At 36.3% G+C, this 21,308-nt stretch overlaps 2 protein-coding genes across 3 annotated transcripts in view; both read left to right on the forward strand.

Annotated features, from left to right (window-relative positions):
* The window catches only part of ALCAM (activated leukocyte cell adhesion molecule), a 192,388-nt gene that overhangs the window by 22,980 nt on the left and 148,100 nt on the right, over positions 1-21,308 (forward strand). The gene's annotated exons all lie outside the window — the stretch shown is intronic.
* LOC112320407 (short transmembrane mitochondrial protein 1) lies at positions 3,861-13,698 on the forward strand. Its single transcript, XM_053918326.2, has one exon. The coding sequence runs from the start codon at positions 5,470-5,472 to the stop codon at positions 5,611-5,613; it is 144 nt and encodes a 47-aa protein (XP_053774301.1). The 5' UTR covers positions 3,861-5,469; the 3' UTR covers positions 5,614-13,698.

The raw sequence follows: 21,308 nt of genomic DNA on the forward strand, positions 1-21,308 counted from the left end.
TTTCCTGGAAAACATACAAAAACTTTTAATAATGGCTTTTGCTGAAGGAGGGCATTGGGGATATGAGATAAAAGGGAAACCTTTTTTTAAACTACATACTCTTTAAATCAATTTGAATATTAATAATGTGTATATTATTTATAAATAAATTACTAGTGCAAAAGTTATAACAATGGTGCTACTACCGAAACTGTAGAAGAGATACATTTCTCAAGTACTTAATTTACTTATTTTGATTTGAGAATTAGGACTTTTAATTAAATGTAGTACTGTCCACGATTGTGAAATTTTAGAATAAGAGTTATACTTATTTCTTTTTCTTCTCTTTCCCTCCCTGGTTTTCTGATATACTACAGCAAACCTACAAACATACTGGAATTAAAACGATCCTTCTTTTTTATTGGCATTTTTAATAATATTAGTCCACATTTAAGTTTAAATCACATTCAAGATGAGATTGCGAAATCTGCTTATTGATTGGTGTCCTGAAGTGATTTGCAAATGTGAAATTGTAATCCTGTATGTTGCCTGCTAAAAGATTGTTTAAACATACAGTTAACAAATTCGTGCCTATGATGAGAAGCAAGTATGAGAAAAACACAATAAAAGGAATTTAAATTTTGCACCAGTAATAATTTTCTGACACCGAAGGTTGTTGAACCACGTTTAATGAAATTGATTATTTTCCAAACTAGTGGCATAGTATTGCTATAGAAATGTCTTCCCACATTCTTATGATCCCAATTATTTAGGCCATGATCAAATTCATTTGTAAATGGTGTATATTTATTCTCACTCTTAAAATTCTCAGTACAAATAAACTTCGCTAATTCATAGTGCAAAGAAACTTGTTAACCATTGTTTAATCCGGTGTCTGACCCGAGACACTTGGAGAGCCGGTGCTTCAGAAGCGTTGCTGGGTGTGCACTGGCAGTGTCATCTGCAGTCAAGGAATTTGGCACGATGGCTCACACCATTTGCTCGTACAGCTCCCAAGAGGCCTGAAGGCAAAAGTTATGCTGACTAGCATCTGTGAGTGAATGCATGGAAGACATTTATAAAATGTAGGAAGAACATCTGAAGAGAATGAATCCCAACAGTCCTTTTATCACATATGATTTCTGTCAGTTGTTTGAGTTTATTGACAATCTGGCCGACCTCAGCTGCCTCATTGACCAAGCTGATTCCCAGACATACCAGCCTTGTAACATAGACTGAATTAAAGAGAATGTCCGCGTGCTCCTTCGTCCACAGGCCCAAACGGGCCAGGAAATGGTTGTGCTGGAAGCGTCAGCAGGGCGAGGGTGGACGTAGAACACAGGTGTGTGCAGCATTCTGTAATGGAGGTTTTGTATCTTAGGAGTCCTGGTTCCATTTGGTACGCTCTAGCCCAGATTGTGAAGGTAATAGATGAAATGTGAGGATCTCGTTCTGTCTGAAACCTTCATCACTCCCTTTTTCTTGTCCTTTTTTTCTTTTTACTTAAACACTTTTATGTTGATTTAGACGGAAGTGTTTCTTTGTCAGTTCATGTTGGTTCCAATCCTTTAAAAACTGTTCACATTTGCTTTATAATATCCACTGTACTAACCCTGCTTAAAGTTTGGTGGGGTGCTGATGACACAGTTTAGTTATGTCCTAGGAGGAAGCCTTAGTGGAAAACAAACAGGGGGTCTAGAGTTACAAAACAAACCACTGTTCTAGTCATGTTTACAAATGAAATACATTATGTAAATATATTACACAGATCCAGTATATTATCCATACTTAGGATTGTTTGATTTCTGCTATAATCTAGAGCTGTATTTCTTCATTATAAATAAAAATATGACAACAGAAGAATAAAAGAAACCTACTTAGTTCTTGCTAGCTACATGTAAGTTTTCTTCATTATTTGGAACTTATATCTAATGTTAACCTTTAAGCTTACATATGGGCAGTTTCAAATTTGTGGAGATTGCCAATAAGAACTGCATTATTATTACTTTTTGCTTGGTATGTTCAATACTTACTAACTCATAAGTGGAACCTAGAGGCTCGGGGATTTTCGAGGATATTCCCTTACTGCACAGAATATAGAAAAATTGTATTGCCAAACTATTTTCATGCATCATAGGAAATTTAGAAGCATAGATATCTATAAGTAAAACATTTTTCTTATTCTAAGTTAAGGATTGCTTAGGGAAATGGAAAATATTAAAGCTTAAGTCTTCATTGGAGTAATTTAGCAGGGCAAAATTCTGTGAGACCGAGTTAACCCCCTTAGAAATCTTTGCAACATCAGGGTTGATTCTTTCTGAGTATAGATTTATACAGAACATATTTATAACTTGCCCGATTCAGAGACACACCACTTGGCCACATTCTCCTTACAGCTATTCTCTCTGGTGCTTTTCCAAAAGATCCCTTCTAAATACCAGCAGTCCAGGTAATGGTGTCTTACTTTTACATTTTATTCCGGCATTTAGAGATCTAAATTTTTCTGATTTCTAAGCCCTCTTTTGTACCTGACATTAAGTTTACAGCCAGTCAGGAGCTAATTTGAAAGAGATTAGATTTTAAAACATATGCAAATGTGTTTTAAAAGAAACAACTAAAAGAATAAGATATGTAAAAATTAACACAAAGAATAAGAGATTCTTGCTTTGTTTTTTTATTTGAAAATATAATGAACACCTGCCTTTAGGTAATCACAGTTTTAGAGTATTTGTACTGACCACACTGTCGACTACTGGAGGTAGGCCGCTATGGATGAAAGTGCCTTCATTTTATAAGCTAGGTTGAACACTATACTGAAGGCATTATGAATCTCTTCCAATCGCCATAGTGATAACAGCCACAGAAGCAAAGGAAAAGCATTAGTGTTTTCACAATGTAGTTCTAGCCCAGCTCCTCCAGAGTACCATGCAGTGGCCAGGATACTATGACACTTTCAATAAGTGTGGCAACAGCATGTAAAACACATAAAACTGAAAGAATTAAAAGTTATTCTTAGATCATTGAAGTCACCAAGGAGCACGGGATACTCGGGGACAGTCACCTGACTGTGTGTAGTTTCCTTTTCGCGTCTCTGTGCGTGCTCACAACATGACTCATTACTTGTGTATTTTCTGGACGTGTGAGGGAGGGGCAAGTGTAGACATCTTGACACATTTCTAGTTTCCTTTTTTTGGGGGGGTGGTTAATCAGGACAAATTTATTCTATTTTATTTTTAATTGAATTTACTGGGGTGACATTGGTTTAAAATTATATAGGTTTCAGGTGTACAATTCTATAATACATCATTTGTGTGTTCTATAATACATATTGTGTGTTCACCACCCTAAGTCCTGTCTCCAGTTAGCCGGTGCAGACACATGTAGCCGTGGACAGGAAGCCACCGCCCTCACTTACAGATGCCAAGCTCTTCTAAGTTCCTCTTCCATCTCTAAGAGGACCCTAGAAATCTCTCTTCTTCCTAGCTGACATTTACATTCAGTAAGGCCTCAGGGATTTCCTTTGACCTCTTCGACCTCGGCTGACTTTGTAAAACAGACCTTTGTCCCAGGGGATTTTTAGTCAGTTATCACTTTTAAGGAAATGTGAGACATGAAACATGTTCCACAAAGTACTCTTGAGAGTGATTTTCTGTATTTCAGAGTTCCATTGAATATATTTGGAACTATACAACTCTATAGCCTTCTGCTGTAACTCAGCCATTTATTGTCATGAGCAATTATTTAGTGTGGGAAATGACTTGTTTTTTCATTTTAAGATTAACTACAGCCATACAGAAAGTGTGGCAAGCCAATGACTCTATGTTGTTAGAAAATGATTCAATAATTCAGTAGCAGTGTTCACAGCCACTGTTGTTCTCTAGCTCCTGCCGAAGGAGAAGGGGGTAAGTAAAGAGGTCTCTATACCATGGCTGATACAAAGCAGACTGCTGGCAAATCCACCATTGGTAGAGTGCCAAGGAAGGAACTGGCTGTCAAAGCCACTCACAAGAGCATGCCCTCTGCTGGAGGGGTGAAGAAACCTCATCATTACAGGGCTGGTACTGTGGCACTTCTTGAAATAAGATGTTATCAGGAGTCCATTGAAATTCTGACTTGCAAATTTCCCTTCCAGTGTCTGGTGTGAGAAATTACTCAGGATTTCAAAACAGTTCTGCGGTTCCGGAGTTCAGCTATTGGTACTTTGCAGGAGGCAAATGAAGCCTAACTGGTTGGCCTTTTTGAAAACACCAACCTAGTTGGTCCGAAGGTTGTGGGTTATTGTTAAGCTGAAAACACCAACCTGTGTGCTATCCATACCAAACATTTAACAATTATACCAAAAGATATCCAACAAGCACTTCACATACGTGGGAAAAGTGCTTAAGAATCCACTATGATGGAAAACATTTCATTCTTTAAGAAATTTTCTCCATTGCCCCTTTCTTTAATTGGCATGCAACAATTCAGCTTCTGGCAACCACAGAGGTACCTCTTGCAAAGGAAATATTTGGTTACCCCAGAGCTGGCCTATGCAAAGAAATAGAAGTATTCTGTTTGCAAGATGTAGATGTGAGGAAACAGAAAGAATGGTGGATTTATTTCACTGCCCATGTTTAGGAGATCTAGTTCAGAGAAGTAAGGGAAATTCACACGTAACTAACTGTAGGTGAGACCCAGATGCGTAGGAGAATGGGTTTTCTATGTTTGACTAATATCAGCCCTACTATCAAAGCTAAATTTCACATATCAGGGAAACTGGAAAAAAGCTGAACCTCGAGTTCAGATAACTGTTGGGTGAATTTGTCCACATTGCCTAAAATGACGTAATGACTGCATGTCAGCTTGTTGTGTGTGTTTTTAATAAACGTGGTCCATATTTGGAAGTATAAAAAGATTTCTCTTTTTCCTGATATTGGTAATTCTGAATGTTTGATACATTTTTTTGGTCGGGTCAAAAGTTACATAAGTGTATGATTACAAATAGAAAATAAGAGACAGAAAAGATATTGATAGTTTTCCCATTTTTATTTGTGTGTGAATTTTTAAAATATATATTTATATATATAAATATATATTTAAAATACATATATATGCTAGGACAAAAAGCATTAATGCAAGTCAAAAAGTTTCAGTGAACAAGTTTCAGCAGTTCAACTTTATAACAATATGAATAAACATGTTAAATACTTCTGGGCAATGCCAGCATTTGGATTTTTTTTAACAAGTACATTTCTTACTGATGGCAACTGAATGGTGTTTGTGGCATTTTTATCACACAGTGAATTCCATCTATTCACCATACTTTTTTGAGTTGTCCTACATGCAAGCACATGTATTTAATGCCGTCTGTCTCCTGTGCTGTTCCTGTATGTTTGCTATTAAAGTACCTTAAACTAGCTGACGACGGGTTCCACCCCTGGCACCGGGAAAGGCAGCATAGTAACGGCCCACCGAGCTGCCACCACCACTCTTACCGCCTTTGCCGACATCATGCTCCAATTCCTGCTTGGATTTACTTTTGGCAACCAGGTTGAAATGTATCTGGCTCAAAATTATGACATACCAAACCTGGCTAAAAAACTTGAAGAAATTAAAAAGGACTTGGATGCCAAGAAGAAGCCTCTTAGTTCATGAGGCCCGTTCTGGCACTGCCCCCTCGGAGTCCTGGCCCTGCTCTCCGGGACCTCCTCCCCCGTCTAAACCAAAAGCTGGTGTCTTACTCTCCAGTCTCCGCTTGTGCTCCACCCTGTGTGGCCTTCGAGCACACAGGGGGCCACAAGTTAAGAATATCCTCATGTTTCCAACACCCCGCCTCTTCCCTTCCTCCTGCTAGTCGCTTGGGAGGTCCTGAGGCTGGAATTAGGGTGCTAGATTAATAAACATAGCCTTTAATTAGTGGTCTCTCTCTTATTCTGTGGGACTTCTACTGCCTTTTTCATAAGAAAACAAGCTGAGTTTTGTATAGCTGATCAGATAGAAATAATGCTGATTTCACCGTTTCGCGATTATAATGGGTGTTGAAACATTTGGTACTAAATTACGTTGTTTCAAGGTCATTAAAATTAAAAATCTAGAAACCAAAAAATATATTAAACTATAAAAAGATAATTCATTAGCTTACAGAGATTGCCTTTGCTTTTTCTGAATCTATCATAGTGGCCTCTATAATAGTTTGCTCTATAATGTAGTTATTTTTTTCATTAATGTGGAAAGTAAAAGCCTTACATTTGGTGAAACTAATGCAGGGTAGATACTAACAACCATCGTTCATAGAGTTTTTCATAACATTAGTGGAAGCATAGCAAATACATCACGTATCTCATGCTACAAGTGTTGTGCCCAAGGCTTATCACAAGTTAACAATCAGCATGTATCATTTATGTCAAATGACCTTCCTGCCAACTTACTGACAAAGGATTTGTGCTATGAACTTTTTTAATGGTTGCTTTATATTTATATTTCTCAGTTAAAAATACATTAAGTGCCACAGTGGAGTACACTTTTACATTTTCGTTTGAACAGTTTTCAATGGAACATTTTCAGGATGATGTCTCATACATTGTTACTCTAATTTCACATGGTATAATAGATGCCTAGAACTTTTGTCCTTGGAGAATATACAGAAATACAGAAATCCAAAGCAACCATTAGCACCCACTTCTTATATGCAGATGATTCTCTTGCTAGATTGTTCTCTGTGTATACTGATGTGGTATATTTGTTCTCTCTGATTTCAAGTGACATTTCCATGTTAGCTTTCTATTTTGGATTTTTTTTCCTCTGAACATATCCTTTTCTCTTATTAAGATAAAACACAATTAACAATAGATGACCCATGATTCTGGCACCTGTAGTATACAGAATATTTTATTGCAGAGACAGTAGTTTACAGGATAGAGCTTAAAAGCAAAAAAAGAAATCTCTGGAATGACCGGAGATGATACAGCTAAGACCTGGGACTTGGGAACTAATTAGAAACAAGGGCATGAATGCTGTCAGTTCTCTCTGTCCCCATTTCTCGGTTCTTTTTATGTGCTGTCTTCCCTCTTTGTGCACTCTATCATATTTTGATTCTAATGCCATATGGCAGTGCATACCTCCTGGATTGGGCCCTTTTCTATTTAATAAACTACCAAGTACGGTTTGCTTAGTGTTGATTCCAAATGTGCACAGAAAGGATTCTGATTGGCTCAGTTTGTAGGTCAGGTACCAACTTAGGACCAATCAACTACAAACGAGGGTGGGGAAGCTGGCCGATTTCTGTGCAGTTTCACAAAAACTGGGGATGTGTTAAGAAAGAACTGGGCAGGCAAAATAATACTATAGCACTTTTTAACTTAATTAACCTAATATTTATTAGACATCCATTTTAAGCAAGCCACTGAGTATAGCTGTTGTGCTAGATAAAGATGAGTAAGACAGAGTATCTTCATCCAAAAGGTGTTAAAAGGGCACAGCCACTGCACAAATCACTGGAGTGCAATGCAGACGGAAAAGGGAGCTTGGTGATGATCACCCGGAGAGAAATAGGAGGTTAGGAAGATAAGAGGTTTGATCCTCTTCAGAATTTTCGGGATAGAAAAGAGCAAGCCAAAGGGACAGAACCAAACAAACTTGGAAGCAAATGGGGGTTGACTGAGCCTAGTGTTAAAGGTGGAGGAAAAAGAGGAGCCCAGAAATGGGAGAACAGCACTTAGGAACTTGCTGGGTTTCTTCCTCAAAGATTAAACCAAAAGATGGATAAAGACATTAGTAACAGTTGAATTTTTAAGTAAAATTGTAGTGGACTTAAATCAATAGCTTGGGGCACTCTTTGGCGTTATCTTGTATGTAGGAGCTAAAATACCATGGAACCATAGCTTCCCTGCTGCCTGGTCCTGTTCTGTGGCTCTTTTTTCCTGTGTTGGATGCTCATGGTGTCAGCGTACTGGCATGGTTAACCCCACAGATGGCTTTCGGGAAAAGAGATTGTCCCCTTATGGGTTATCATTTCTTTCCAAAGATGGCTTTTGGATTCATTTCATATCATTTTTACAGTTCTTTTGTTAATGTTAGCATGTGAAATAGTAATTATTATATAAAGGATATGTATAACATTAAGTGGCATTAAAGTATTTAAGTTTCTTTTTGTTGGCTTTCAGACAATTTGAAGGTCATGCTGACAGGTTTCCTCTTGCAGATAAATTAAAATATTTTTTTAAAGTAGGGTTTTTGGTGAGACTATACTAAATGGTATCCTAGAGGTCAAGTGCATTACTTTGCCCAGTTTCCTATTTTGTATGAAAGTTTATAGTTCAAACAAAAGTTAAATAAGTGTCTCCTGAAATTGTACTTTGGGAAACGAGATGGCCATTACTCTGCCCCTTGAGGTTCATAGATTTTCCTCTCGGCACGTGTTCCCTTGGTTAACTGGCAATAAAAGTTTAGAGTTTACAGATACAAACTTTACTATTTTCTCATATTTTTAGTTTTGTTCATTCTCTATAAACAATGGTTTAAAAAAAATAACACATATCTTTTAAAGATTGTACACATGTAGAGGGTGGGCCGAAAGCGGGTTTACGGTTTTTTATATGGAATATACTAAAATAACTAATACGTGATAATACAAAAATAAATGATCACAACTGTAAACCTGCTTTTTTCCCACCCAGGACACATTAATTAAACCTCTGTAAAGTGGTAGAGTTGTCTTGTGATACAGAATTCCATGAATATATTATTCTGAGAAACATGAAGTAATAGCTAAAAGTTTAAATTGTTAAATTAAGAAAATGACTCATGCCAGTTACAGATGATAGGTAATAGAGCCATTTTTAAGACCAATCTCTCCTCATATAACACCCCCACAACAACATACTACCCACCCACAAATTCAAAACTAGCTATACAATGATTGTCATGATGTTTTTCTATTGTCTTTCAGTTACAGTTGTCCTGCCTTTTTCCCCATTGCTCACCCCTACCTCTCCCTCCCCACTCCCACAATCAATACGCCCCCATTGTCCATGCCCATGTGTCCTCTATTCCTGTTGATTTGCTTGTCCCTTGCCCTTCTTTCCCCTGTTATCCTCCAACCTCCTCCCCTCTGATCACTGTCACTTTGTTCTTTATTTCCAAGTGTCTAGTTCTGTTTTGCTCACTTGTTTGTTTTGTTGATTAGGTTCTACTAATATGTGAGACCAAATGGTATTTGTCTTTCACCACCTGGCTTATTTCACTTAGCATAATGCTCTCCAGTTCCATCCATGCTGTCCCAAGGGTAGGGGTAGGAAAGAAGGGTAGGAACTTCTTCTTTCTTTCTGCTGCATAGTGTTCCATTGTGTAAATGTGCCACAGGTTTTTGATCCACTCATTTACTGATGGGCACTTAGGCTGTTTCCAGCACTTGTCTATTATAAATAATGTTGCTATGAACATTGGGGTGCATAGGTTATTTTGAATTGGTGATTCAGGTTTCTTTGGGTAGAATCCCAGCAGTAGGATGACTAGATTGAAAGGCAGTTCCATCTTTAGTTTTTTGAGGAAATTCCATACTGTTTTCCACAGTGGCTGCACCAGTCTGCATTCCCACCAATGGTGCACTGGGGTTCCCTTTTCTCCACATCCTTTGCCAGGGCTTGTTTGTTGATTTATTAAAGATGGCCATTCTGACTGGTGTGAAGTAGTATCTCATTTTGGTTTTAATTGTATCTCTGTAATTGCTAGTGATGTTGAGAATATTTTCATGTGTCTATGGGCCCTCTGTATGTCCTCCTTGGAGAAGTGTCTGTTAAACTCCTTTGCCCATTTTTTAACTTGTATTGCTTGTCTTCCTTGTGTAGAGTCATGTGAATTCTTTGTATATTTTGGAGATCAAACCCTTGTCTGAGGTATCATTGGCAAATATGTTTTCCCATACGTTTGGTTCCCTTTGCATTTTATTGATGTTTTCTTTAGCTGTGCAGAAGCTATTTAGTTTGATGTAGTCTCATTTATTTATTCTTTCCTTTATATCACTTGCCCTAGGGGATGTATTGGTGAAAATAGTGCTGTGTGAAATATCTGAAATTTTCCTGCCTATGTTTTCCTCTAGAACATTTATGGTGTCATGATTTATGTTTAAGTCTTTTATCCACCTTGAGTTTATTTTTGTGTATGGTGTAAGTTGGTGGTCTATTCTTTTTTGTTTTTTACATGTGCTTGTCCAGATCTCCCAACACCATTTGTTGAAAAGCCTATTTTTACTCCATTTTATGCTCCTTCCCTATTTGTCAAATATTAACTGACTGGTATTGACATGGGTTTATTTCAGGCCTTTCTATTCTATTCCATTGATCTATATGTCTGTTCTTATGCCAGTACCAGACTATTTTGATTACAGTGGTCTTGTAATATAGTTTAATATCAGGTATTGTGATCCCTCCTACTTTGCTCTTCTTTCTCAAAATTGCTAAGACTATTTGGGGTCATTTATGGTTCCATATAAAGTTTTGAAATACATTTTTTAAAGAACATTTTGTTTTCCAAATACAACTGATTCTAGATTTGAATAATAATTCATTCATTTTAATGAAGCTTTTAACAAAGTTTAACTTCTAAAATGAAACTATTTGCCAACACTAAAAATACCTAAAAATGATGGTTTGAGATATCTTTTAATTCTACTTTATTGAAGAAAAAGCTTTTTTAAAAAATAACTTATCCAACAAATATGGTCCCACAGAGCTTTCATTTCAGTGGAGCAGTGGTTCTCACTTGGACACACCTCAGAATCCCCTGGAGAGCCTGCTAAAAACCTAGATGGTTGCGCCCAACCCCTGCAGTTCCAGATTGATTCGGTGCTTCTGATGTGGGGTCTAGAATTTGTATTTCTACCAGGTTCCCATATGTTGCTGATGGTTCTGGTGCTGGGACCACACTTGAGAACAGCTGTGCTAGAGGAAGGCAGTGCTGTTGATCCCCCAGGTCTCCAATTAGGCTACTCTCTGCTGCCCACGCCCACTGCAAAACCCCCTCTGCAGTTATTTCCAGTAGGAAAAATGCTTCCTATAAATGCAATCTGGTGTGTGGATAGTGCACAAATTGTGTAGTTGCTTATCAAATTATCAAGAAATAAATGAGGTCAGATAGACACAATTTTGAAAGACAAAGCTGCCTTGTTTATCCAAGTAAAAATGTATTATCAGCATTATGGCCTGATTTTCAATTTAATCATCATTTTATTTTAACATAAAGCTTTTCTTTCTGAGTTTTGGTAACCCTCCAGGTTTCCATAGTCTTTTAAAAGTGATAGCCAATGGTTCTTTATTGCAATAATTAAGATGGATAGCAGCATGCCAGCTGGAATGACTACACTTGTGTTGTTGTATAAATTATTTTCCGAGTATGAAAGCCTCTTTTATGGCTTCTACTTTGGTTATATCTTTTGTACCCTAAATCATTAAACACAGCATGTTTAGGAGAGATATTTATAAAGAAACTGGTAATATTTACCAATTGTTAATCACCATTAATTCATGTCTGCATTTTCCTTAGCATGGGAGATTGCCTTTCACTTTGTTCCTGCTGCCAAGAGCAGCAAAAAGGCCTTTAACCCTCATGAGCCTGGTTTTTCTTTCTCCTTTTTTTTTTTTTTTTTTTTTTGGCTACCTTTATACTTCCTTTCTTTAGTTCTAATTCTAATCCCTTTTTCTTGTGAATCCTGAGTGGCTTTGGAGAGTTAACCCAAAGTACATAGAAACACAACCCCAAGTGTGAATTTCTTATTTATATTTGAAATTCCCTTAAAATACAGACAGCAATAGACTTTTGTCATTTCTTTAAATGCTTCTTGAGTTTAATGGTCTTTTTCATTTCAAAAACAAGTGGATATCAAATTCAACAGAAATTATTCAGATAAAGTTCAGATACTGGTCACCCTATTTTTGTATCCATAATACAGCACCTAATACATTTCAGTAAATATTTGCTGACTATTTTTGTTCCATACATTTGGCTTTAAAGGAAATTGCATGTCATTGTTATATATTTACAATGCTTATCTTCCCTTTTAAACTTTATAAATCTGAAAAGAAGTATAAAAAAGTAACACATGCCAGAGTATTTAGTTATTCTCCATATGCCAAATAACTAGTTAAAACAATTCAGAGTAGCTAACAAGAAATATTTAGTCATAATGAATATATGTTATTGCAAATATATACATGTTTATATATATATATATATATATATATTAGAGCTAAGCAGATTTATTGTCTGCAACTCTTTACATTTCCATATCAGATTTCAATGTAAAGTAAAACAGTGAATGAAATAAGCAAAAGACTATACCCAGTTATTGTTATCACGTTAATTTCTCTATCTTGTAATGGTTTAATGTTCTAGCTTGATAGGTTTATGCTTTTGATCCAATCTTGCAGGTTAGACTTTTCTTACCACCCAACCTTTGAAAACCTGCCCTCCTTGGAAAATCCAAAAGAGTTGGTCAGTTTAGACAGACAACAAGGGTCACTCTGTTTGGAAAGCTTCGGCTCTTTTTCAGCAGAGTTGCCATTGGCCTGAGAATAGAGAGTGTTCGCATCCGCTGGCTAAAATTAACTTGTCTAGCAGACAGCCTGCATCTCTGGATAAGAACTGTTCTTAAAAGGTAGCAGACATCATCCTAACTCCCCTTACCCGGTCCCTCACTACTCGCACCTACTTTCCATCACTGACTTATTAGCACTTTTATTTTTATATACAGATTTTTATATGTTGTCACTACTATTGTTTAAAATAATTGAAGTTAAAAGCATAGCAGCTGGAAGGAGTAACTACATAGTCCTTTGAAGGCTGATAAAGTTAATTTAGGTGCCTTTAAACATGCAAATGAAGAATGAAAAGAGTAAATATATCTCTTGGGTCATTGATGAGATGATATAATTTTTTTATAGAAACATACTTTATTATTAGGTTTTAAAAATGATTTTCTGACATCACTAAATGTCATTTAATTTATAAATAACAGAAACAAAACATTATCATTTTCACATGTATAAAATATTTGAAAAGAGTTTTAAAATAAACATTTTAATTTTCATGTTATTCTTTAGTAGTGTTGAATGGTAACTTTTGAGTAATGGACTGTTCAAACAAAACATTTCCTTGTTGAAATCCCAGCTTGATTAAGAGATAAATGATACAACACTGCATAAGTTTAAGGTGTACAGTGGATTGATCTGACACATTTATAAATTGCAAAAAATTACTACCGAAGTATTAGCTGTCACCTTCCCCCCATCACATAGTTACCATTTCTTTTCATGGCGAGAACATTTGGTATCTACTCTGTCGGCGACATTCAAGTGTATGACATGTTATTATTAGCTGTAATCAACATGCGATACATTAGGTCCCCAAACTTGTTAGTCTTGTAACTGGAAGTGTGAACCCTTTGAGCAGCATCTCACCACGTGCTTCAGACCCCCATCCAGGCAACCCCTCCACTTTTTTCTCAGGGTGGTGGTTCTTTTCTCTCTCTAGATGCCACATATAAGTGAGGTCAGACAGGATTGCTGATCTCACCGGTCTTCCTGTCTGACTTGTTTGTTTCAGCGTGATGCCCTGAAGGTCCATCCGCGTTGTCACAAGTAGCAGGATTTCCTTTTTCTTTTCGTGGCTGAATTGTACCGGGTGGGGCAAACTCAGGTTTACAGTTGCAAGTATGTGAAACACAGAGTTTATTCTTGTGTTGTTATTTATTAATCATTGTATTATTTTCCATATGAACAACTGTAAACCTATTTTGCCCCACTCTGTATATATATATGTATGTATGTGTATGTATGCAGACCATTTGAAAATTATTTTCTGACATCTCTAAATGTCATTGAATTTTGTGTATGTAGACACATATATATGCATACATACATACCACACATACACACTGATGTGTATATAATCACATACATATACACCACATATTCTTCATCCATTCATCCTCTGGTGGACATGTAGGTTGTTTCCTTACCTTGGCTATTGTGAATACTACTACAATAAAAACGAGAGTGCAGATATCTTGTTGCTATCCTGTTTCCATTTTCTTTGAATATATACCTAGAAATGAAGTGAGATTGTTGGATCATATGGTAGTTCTATTTTTAATTTTTGAGGAACCTCTATACTGTTTTCCATAGTGGCTACACCAAGCATAAGGTATTCTTTGCATTTATACAATGATTTTTTAATGCTCTTCCATAATTTTATAGGTTCAGAAAAGTAATGCAATGGTAGTAAGCATGTTACTATTTTTCAGGCACACTTTCAGAGATGAGTACAAGGCCCTCAAGAGTTTTATACAGAGAAAGAATTCTTCCTACACAGATTACAGAAATACTGAAGTGAAAAATTTTTCTGAAGATGTGATGGTGGTGGTGGAAGAAGAGGTGGGATTTGTTGGGTGAGGGAGGTGAAGGGAATAGAAACTAATCCGTAGTTTAGAAAAATAGAAGGGAAACAGCAATAGCCATGTAATTCTGGGAGAGTGGATAATGAAAAACACTAAAGCAAAGAGAATGATAAAAATAATACTTCTGAAAGTTTACCAAACCTCCTCTTCATATGTTTAAAGTATATGGCTTATACAGAAAGCAAGTAAAATAACTTATTCTTAGATAACATACTGATTTCCATTATACTCAATTAAAATCTCTGTCAAGAAATGTGCTAATTCCAGACACTTTGTCCAAGTGCTAGGAATTCCGAGTGCTAACAATAAGTGGATTGTTGTGTCTTACCTTGCCGTTAAGAGCTATACGGTTGCAGTGAATTTAGGTTGGATGGATTGATTTATATATTTAAAATAATAATACCTACAGGGTTTGAATTTGGCACTTGTAATTTTAAATTATGACTTTATTTTATCCTCACAGTCACCTTTGATGTTGTAACAGGGCCATCTGAACAACCGCGCCATTGGCAGTTTCAGTCCCCAAGACTGCCAATCTGGGTCACCCAGAATTAGCACAATGGGAAAGGCAGGTCGGGCAGGCTGTGTTAGAAATCACAAAGGCAAGTTGTCTTAAGTTGTGGGAAAGGAGGTAGTGTCTACTGTGATGTGCACCATAAAATCCATCAGAGAATTAGGGTTGGTTCAAAGCAAGTCATGGCAGAAGGGTTAATGTCCATTTTTCCTGCATATGTGTATGTGTGTGTGTGAATCGATACATTGTAAAGTAAATGATCATAAATCTCATGTATACATATTCCTCATCATATGATAAACAATAATAAAAGGTTTATCTAAATTTAACATTTTCACATGCTCAGCTTGCCTGGGTTATATGAATATGAAAATGTAGTTAGGAAATATACTGATTTTGCCAATCCAACAGGGCCTGGTTCTAAATCAAAGATTAACACTCATTAGCACTGTGGCCTTGGGTAGGTTAATAACATGCCTAAATTCCTATTTCTTTGTCAGTAAAATATGTAATGATAGCATTTATCTCAGTGTTCTTGTGAAGATTAAATTGATGAGTGAATTAAATGCTTGGCAAAGTGATTGATGTTTAATATGTCAGTGAAGATTATATTTTATAATTATCATATAAATTAAAATATATCTGATAAAAACACCACATACTTTAGGTCAAGTATCACAGTTTGGACAATGATAGAAAAGGTATGTTTGTGTAGTAGTCCTTTCTGGTGTTAAATTTCTGTATAAACGTGTTGTATGAATCAGGGTGCAAAATAGTTTCTTCATCTTCTCTACACACATTCATGTATCACTTTGGTCCTACAGACCGAGAGAATTGTGCTGTCGTCTAGAACGTGTCTAGACTCTATAGTGGAACATAACTGACTTCTAGTTGCTGCTCTGGCACTCAATAACTGGGCTCAGCATAAGTCATCTGTCCCATCTCTGTCCTTCTGCTGTCTTATGTAAAATGAGAAGACTGATATTTAACTAATAAGTTGTTAAGAATTACAAATGTAACAATGGCAAGAATCTCTACATTTGACATTCAAGCTTAATACTGAGTCAGTAGCCCACAGCCCGTCCATATTGCAACACATATTTGATCACAGTAGGCTTCCCTTTAATTACAACCTCTATATTTTGAAAGAACACAAAATAAAAATAACTAGAAAATAGAATGTTCAATATTTGTGACTGAAATTATGGAGTCATTGCATGGAGAAAAATGGTATAGAACATAATTATTTTTACTATGGCCTAGAACGGCCATGTGCTATGATGTTATTTATCAAACATTATTTACTTCGATTCGGCAATGTGATGCCTGCTATGTGCAAAACGTCACGCCCAGTGCTCACAGAGGACATAAATGTGAATATGCCTAGAGAGCATGTTCGGGACTGAAATGTAGACTGTGTGTGTGTGTGTAATAAATGAGCTAAGAGTCAGAATGTCGTGGGAGGTAAAGTTCAGAAATGTAAGTTGCAATTAAATTGAAGAAAGATTTGAAATCTGGGTTAAGAGCTTTGGAGCTTACTGTGAGTACACATCAAGGGCTATTTTAATGAGTGAAATAAAAAAACCCACGATTTCTATTAGAAAAAAGTCTGATCCAGTATGTAAGATACGTTTGTAGAGACAGAATTTGGAAGAAGGGGGAGTGAGAGGCAACCTTGATCTGATCCATAGCAGTGAGAGTAGACCTGACTTGAGATACAGCAGAGAGAGAACCGACAAGATCCCTGGGAGCTCAGATCGTCTGGCCACTCTGTAAAGTGCTATTTTGCATGCAGTGTCAGTCTAGTAGCCTGGAAATGTTGCAAAATCCCTTTAGGGAGCATGTCGGAATGGTTGATGGATGCCCATTTTTGTCATGCTTATTTACTGAGAGACTCTGGGCAAGGTGCCTACATTTGCTCTTTCTCAGTAAACATGAATTACTTGTCTTTATCACTTTGGTCTCAGAGAGATTTTAAGGATTAATTGGTTGAGATAAAGTTCTTTAGAAAGAACTACAGAACATATGGTTTTCCTGAAACAAATACATCTCATAAGTGTCTAGTCTATGCTTTGGTGGTAAATTCTAAAAAGGCAGAAATTGTGTAAAGTGAAAGAATAGCAGAGACCACCAAATAATAAACCTCCTAGGACCAGCTTTTGCATAGGAAATGAAATTTTCTGTTCACTGACAACAGTCTATAGATGTACTCTTAAGAAAACCTGCTGATTAGCCCCACATCCACATTTTTGCCAGACATGGAAATATTTTTTGGTTCTCTCCTGAAAACCATATGAATGAGTGTGTTGAATCAAAATGGCCATATGTAAATTAGCTTTATTTGTATGTGTAATCTTGTAGTTATTACTGGTAGAATTAAATGTTATATTTTTCTACCACGATTTTTGTCTTTGTGCCTCTATCTTTTTAAATCTACCCTATACATTTATATCAATTGATGTATCTTTATTGTATTCTACCAATGGCTTTTCTTTGATCAGTTATAAAGTAGCATCAGCAGACTTTACAGAGAACATTCATTCTGTGTGTTTTACTGTTATTCTGTTGTATAGTTAAAGAATAGTCAGTAGAGCTCAGATATTTGGGGACCTGAAGTAAGTGCATGTTATATTTTGTCCTCCCATTGATACTCTTTATTGCATGTCTATAATTCAACCACGCACTCTCAGGTACCGTCTACACGCCAATGGACAAGGCAGATGTGCTGGGTAATGCTCTTTGGGGGTAGTCTTCCACCTCTCCTGCTTGTTTCCGTTGGCGTACACTAGCTAGGAAAGTTACTAAACTTTTAAATTTAGTTCTTAATTTTTCCACTTATAAAATTGAGATAATAAGAATAATTACTTAAGGGGGAGTTGTGAGAAAATTAAGTAATATATACATATATATATAATAAAGCACTAAGCAGTTTTTGCAACACAGTTGAGAGTTCAAAAATTGGTTATCATTATTATTGTTGAAAATAGTGCCAACATTATTATGAAATTGCCCAGTATTGCTTATCCTACTGTGTACCCAATCTTGATGAGTGCCACTGCCATGCAACCAGTTTTTAGACCAGTGTCCTTAATTATCCTTGACACATCTCCGTCCGTCATATCCTACAGTCAGCTAATGCTGTTGATTCTACTTCCTAGACACGTTTATTCTCAACACATTTTCTCCATCTCTCTACGCAGCCACACTTGGTTCCAGCCACCATCATTTCTTCCTTGAGCTATTGCAATAGCTTCCTACCTACTGTCCAACATTTCTCTTGTAGACTCTACAATTTATTCTCATATGATAGCTAGAGAAATTTTTAGAACATTCAAATCTGATCATGTTATCCCTTGCTTAAAATATTTCCATAACTTCTTATAACCTCTCATAAAAGATCAAATATCCTTCATATGAGCTATAAGAAGAGCTCAGCACCATGCATACTTTGCCTAATTCATCTCCTCTGTATCCAGGCTTCAGCTTTACTGAACTTTTATTTCTCCAAAAGCCCCCTTGCCCCACTCCCTCCCAAGGCCTTTAGACACACCATTTCCTCTGCCTCTAAAGCTCCTGTTTCCCCCAGCTAACTCTTACCCTTCTTCTACTGACTTTTCCCAGAAGCTTTCCTGATTTCTCCCTCCCACCCACTCCACCCTCTGCGGACCCCTTATTAAATCCCCCAGATTTGTTACACTACCTTCACTGTGCTGTATCCACTTATTCCAGATTAATATTCTCCAACTGAAACTAAAGTTGCTAGAGGGCACTGACACTTTCATGTTTCACCATTTTGGCCCAAATATGTAATGTCGAAGAATAGTATATATTTAGTAAGTAATTGATGAATGAGATGCATGGACTGTATAATGAGAAGATAGTAGACATTTGTGAACCACGCAGACCTGAGCTCAAATCCCACCTTGACCACTTGCTGACTCTGGTACTTTGAACAAATTGCTTAGTTTCAGATTTTGTTTTGTTTTTAAATCAGGAAATTGGGAGATAATTATACTCTCCTTCTGATGGTTTTGAAAGTTAAATGAGGTAATATATGTAAAGCACTAACACATACCATTTTCTGTAAGTGTTACTTCTTTTTTCCATTTATATTTAGAGTTGTTCTTTTGAAGTAGTAGCAGTGATTTTGATTAGTGTGAAGTATTCATGCCCTTCTATTGTATATTCTCCTAGGATTTATAGAACAATTTTTCTCTTTTTGTTAATATTCTTTGAAAGATTGATGATAAGCCATTTTAGTGTCTCTGGGAATAAAGGAATCATTACCCTCTCTCCTTTTCTTTCCAGGAATGAGTATTATACTCTTTGCGGTAACTTGAGGAGAAAAGGGTGACCTAATGGTTAAATGTACCAGAAAAAAAAATGTACTTTTGCTGATTAATTTGAGGGGTTTGATTATGTGGTACATTGATGCTGAATCACCCTGGGTAAAGAAATGTGTTTCATTCTCTTTTCTTCCTATGATCTATGGCTGTGTTCATTCTTTCTTACAGAGGTTTTTAAATTCATTAAGTATAAGCTTAATGCAAATCTTGTGTGTTTTGAAAATGTCTCTTACTTGAAATTTTAAAGGTAAAACAGAATAAAGTAACTTTTTTGGTTTTAAGATGCAATTAAAATGCAACCTTCACCAGCTGTCCATTTTAAAATTAGATTTCTGTTTCTTCACGGAACACTGTATGCATTGGCTAGTTTTAGAGAAAGAATTTAAATGTTCCAATAGCTTTTAAGTTAATTCTCCATTAAGAAACAGCTGAGGGGTCGAGTAGGAAACCATTTCTTCTTGAATCTGCAGTGAAGCAGATGTACTTCTTTCAGTCAGTCTGTACTACCATGGGATTAAAAAAAATTAACGACACTTCAGATTCACGCCACAGAACAAATTTTCCTAAACCATGCATTGCAATGGTTGAGGAGTTGGATTGTTTTTCTTGTGATTTTTTGTTTCGTTGGTTGGTTTGCTTTGGTTTTGCAACCAAGTTAATTTGAGGCATTAAGGTTCATTTACCTCAGAATTTGGAGAGTTTTAGCATTAGAAGCTCTGACCAAAATAAGGGGTATAATGTTAGAATAAATATATTTAAGACAAAAGCGAGTGTTTGATATGGTATAAGTTCAATTGTATCTTTAGTTTCTTGTCTTCCCTAAATATTCAATGGAGGAAAAAATGCTACTTGTCACAACTGAAATTTTTCCTGGGTTATATTTTTTTATACCAAATGCTAGAACATTTTCTTGCATTTCTAATGCATTATCGTTCACCTGCTCTTGCATTTCTACCATTTTCTTGGCTTCTTACAAATAAACCTTCTTTGTCAATTTCCATTTCTATGCTTTCTTAAGCAGTTGGTGCATCCTGCTTTCTTCTGAGATTTCTGCCTTTACCCCCAAATTCCAGTGTATATCTATGGGACTCTCAATTTCTGTAGTCCTCTGAAAGAAGGTACTGTAAGATGAAACATTATCATATAATACCTATGCACATAAATAGTAAACACACTAAACTTTTTCTCAAAAATGCAAACAAGATGTGTTCTTATAGTTTGAATTATCATTTATTTCCTTAAAGGCTCCAATGAGATGATGGAAATTAAATTTATGAAAGGATTCTGGAGAGTGTTTTAAGTTCATTAGATGATTTGATTCCTGAATCACACTCAGATTGGTGCCCCTTCTTTTCACTGCAGCATTTGAGAAAATAGTGGCCAACAATTAAGTTGGGACTACATAAGACATACCTAATAAAAATGAAAACAAAACAGGGGTCAGGGAAACACTAACAATTCCTGAGAACTTAGAGGAAAATGAGGTAATAAGCCAAGAGAGAGCTATCTCACATTCACCTTGAGAACTGGCAAAAGAGATGCCCTAATTATATCTCAGAGAACTCCATAACTCTGCAATGTTTTAAGGGTTGTTTTGACAGGGAGGACCCAGGAGTAAAGGACAAAAAGAACAAATATAAAGTGCTAAATTTTGTTACACCTTAAAGTAGTTGGTAATAAAATTTTCTCTAGGGAATTTTTAAAAAATCTGCCATACTAGAAATTATAAGTGGTCCCAAAAGAGTCTTATTCTCTAGTTGAAGTAGCTGCTACTAATCTGAAGCTTAATAGTATGTTGTTAAAATAAACAATGATTGTGAAAACTTGAAATTCCTTGGAGGATGAGTAAATAATGACATGCAAGTAGATATAAAATCACATAAGTTCACATTGTAAAGATCACATAGTGAAGGTAGACTTCAGTAATATGCCCCCCCATGAACATTTGTTGTGGGCCTACTGTGTGCCTGGCACGGCGATCCACTCACAGTTACAACCATCTGGACATGTTCATGGAACATGGATGGAGCAGAGAGAGAGG

This window comes from Desmodus rotundus, chromosome 2 (genome assembly GCF_022682495.2).
Source record: "Desmodus rotundus isolate HL8 chromosome 2, HLdesRot8A.1, whole genome shotgun sequence".
NCBI lineage: Eukaryota > Metazoa > Chordata > Mammalia > Chiroptera > Phyllostomidae > Desmodus > Desmodus rotundus.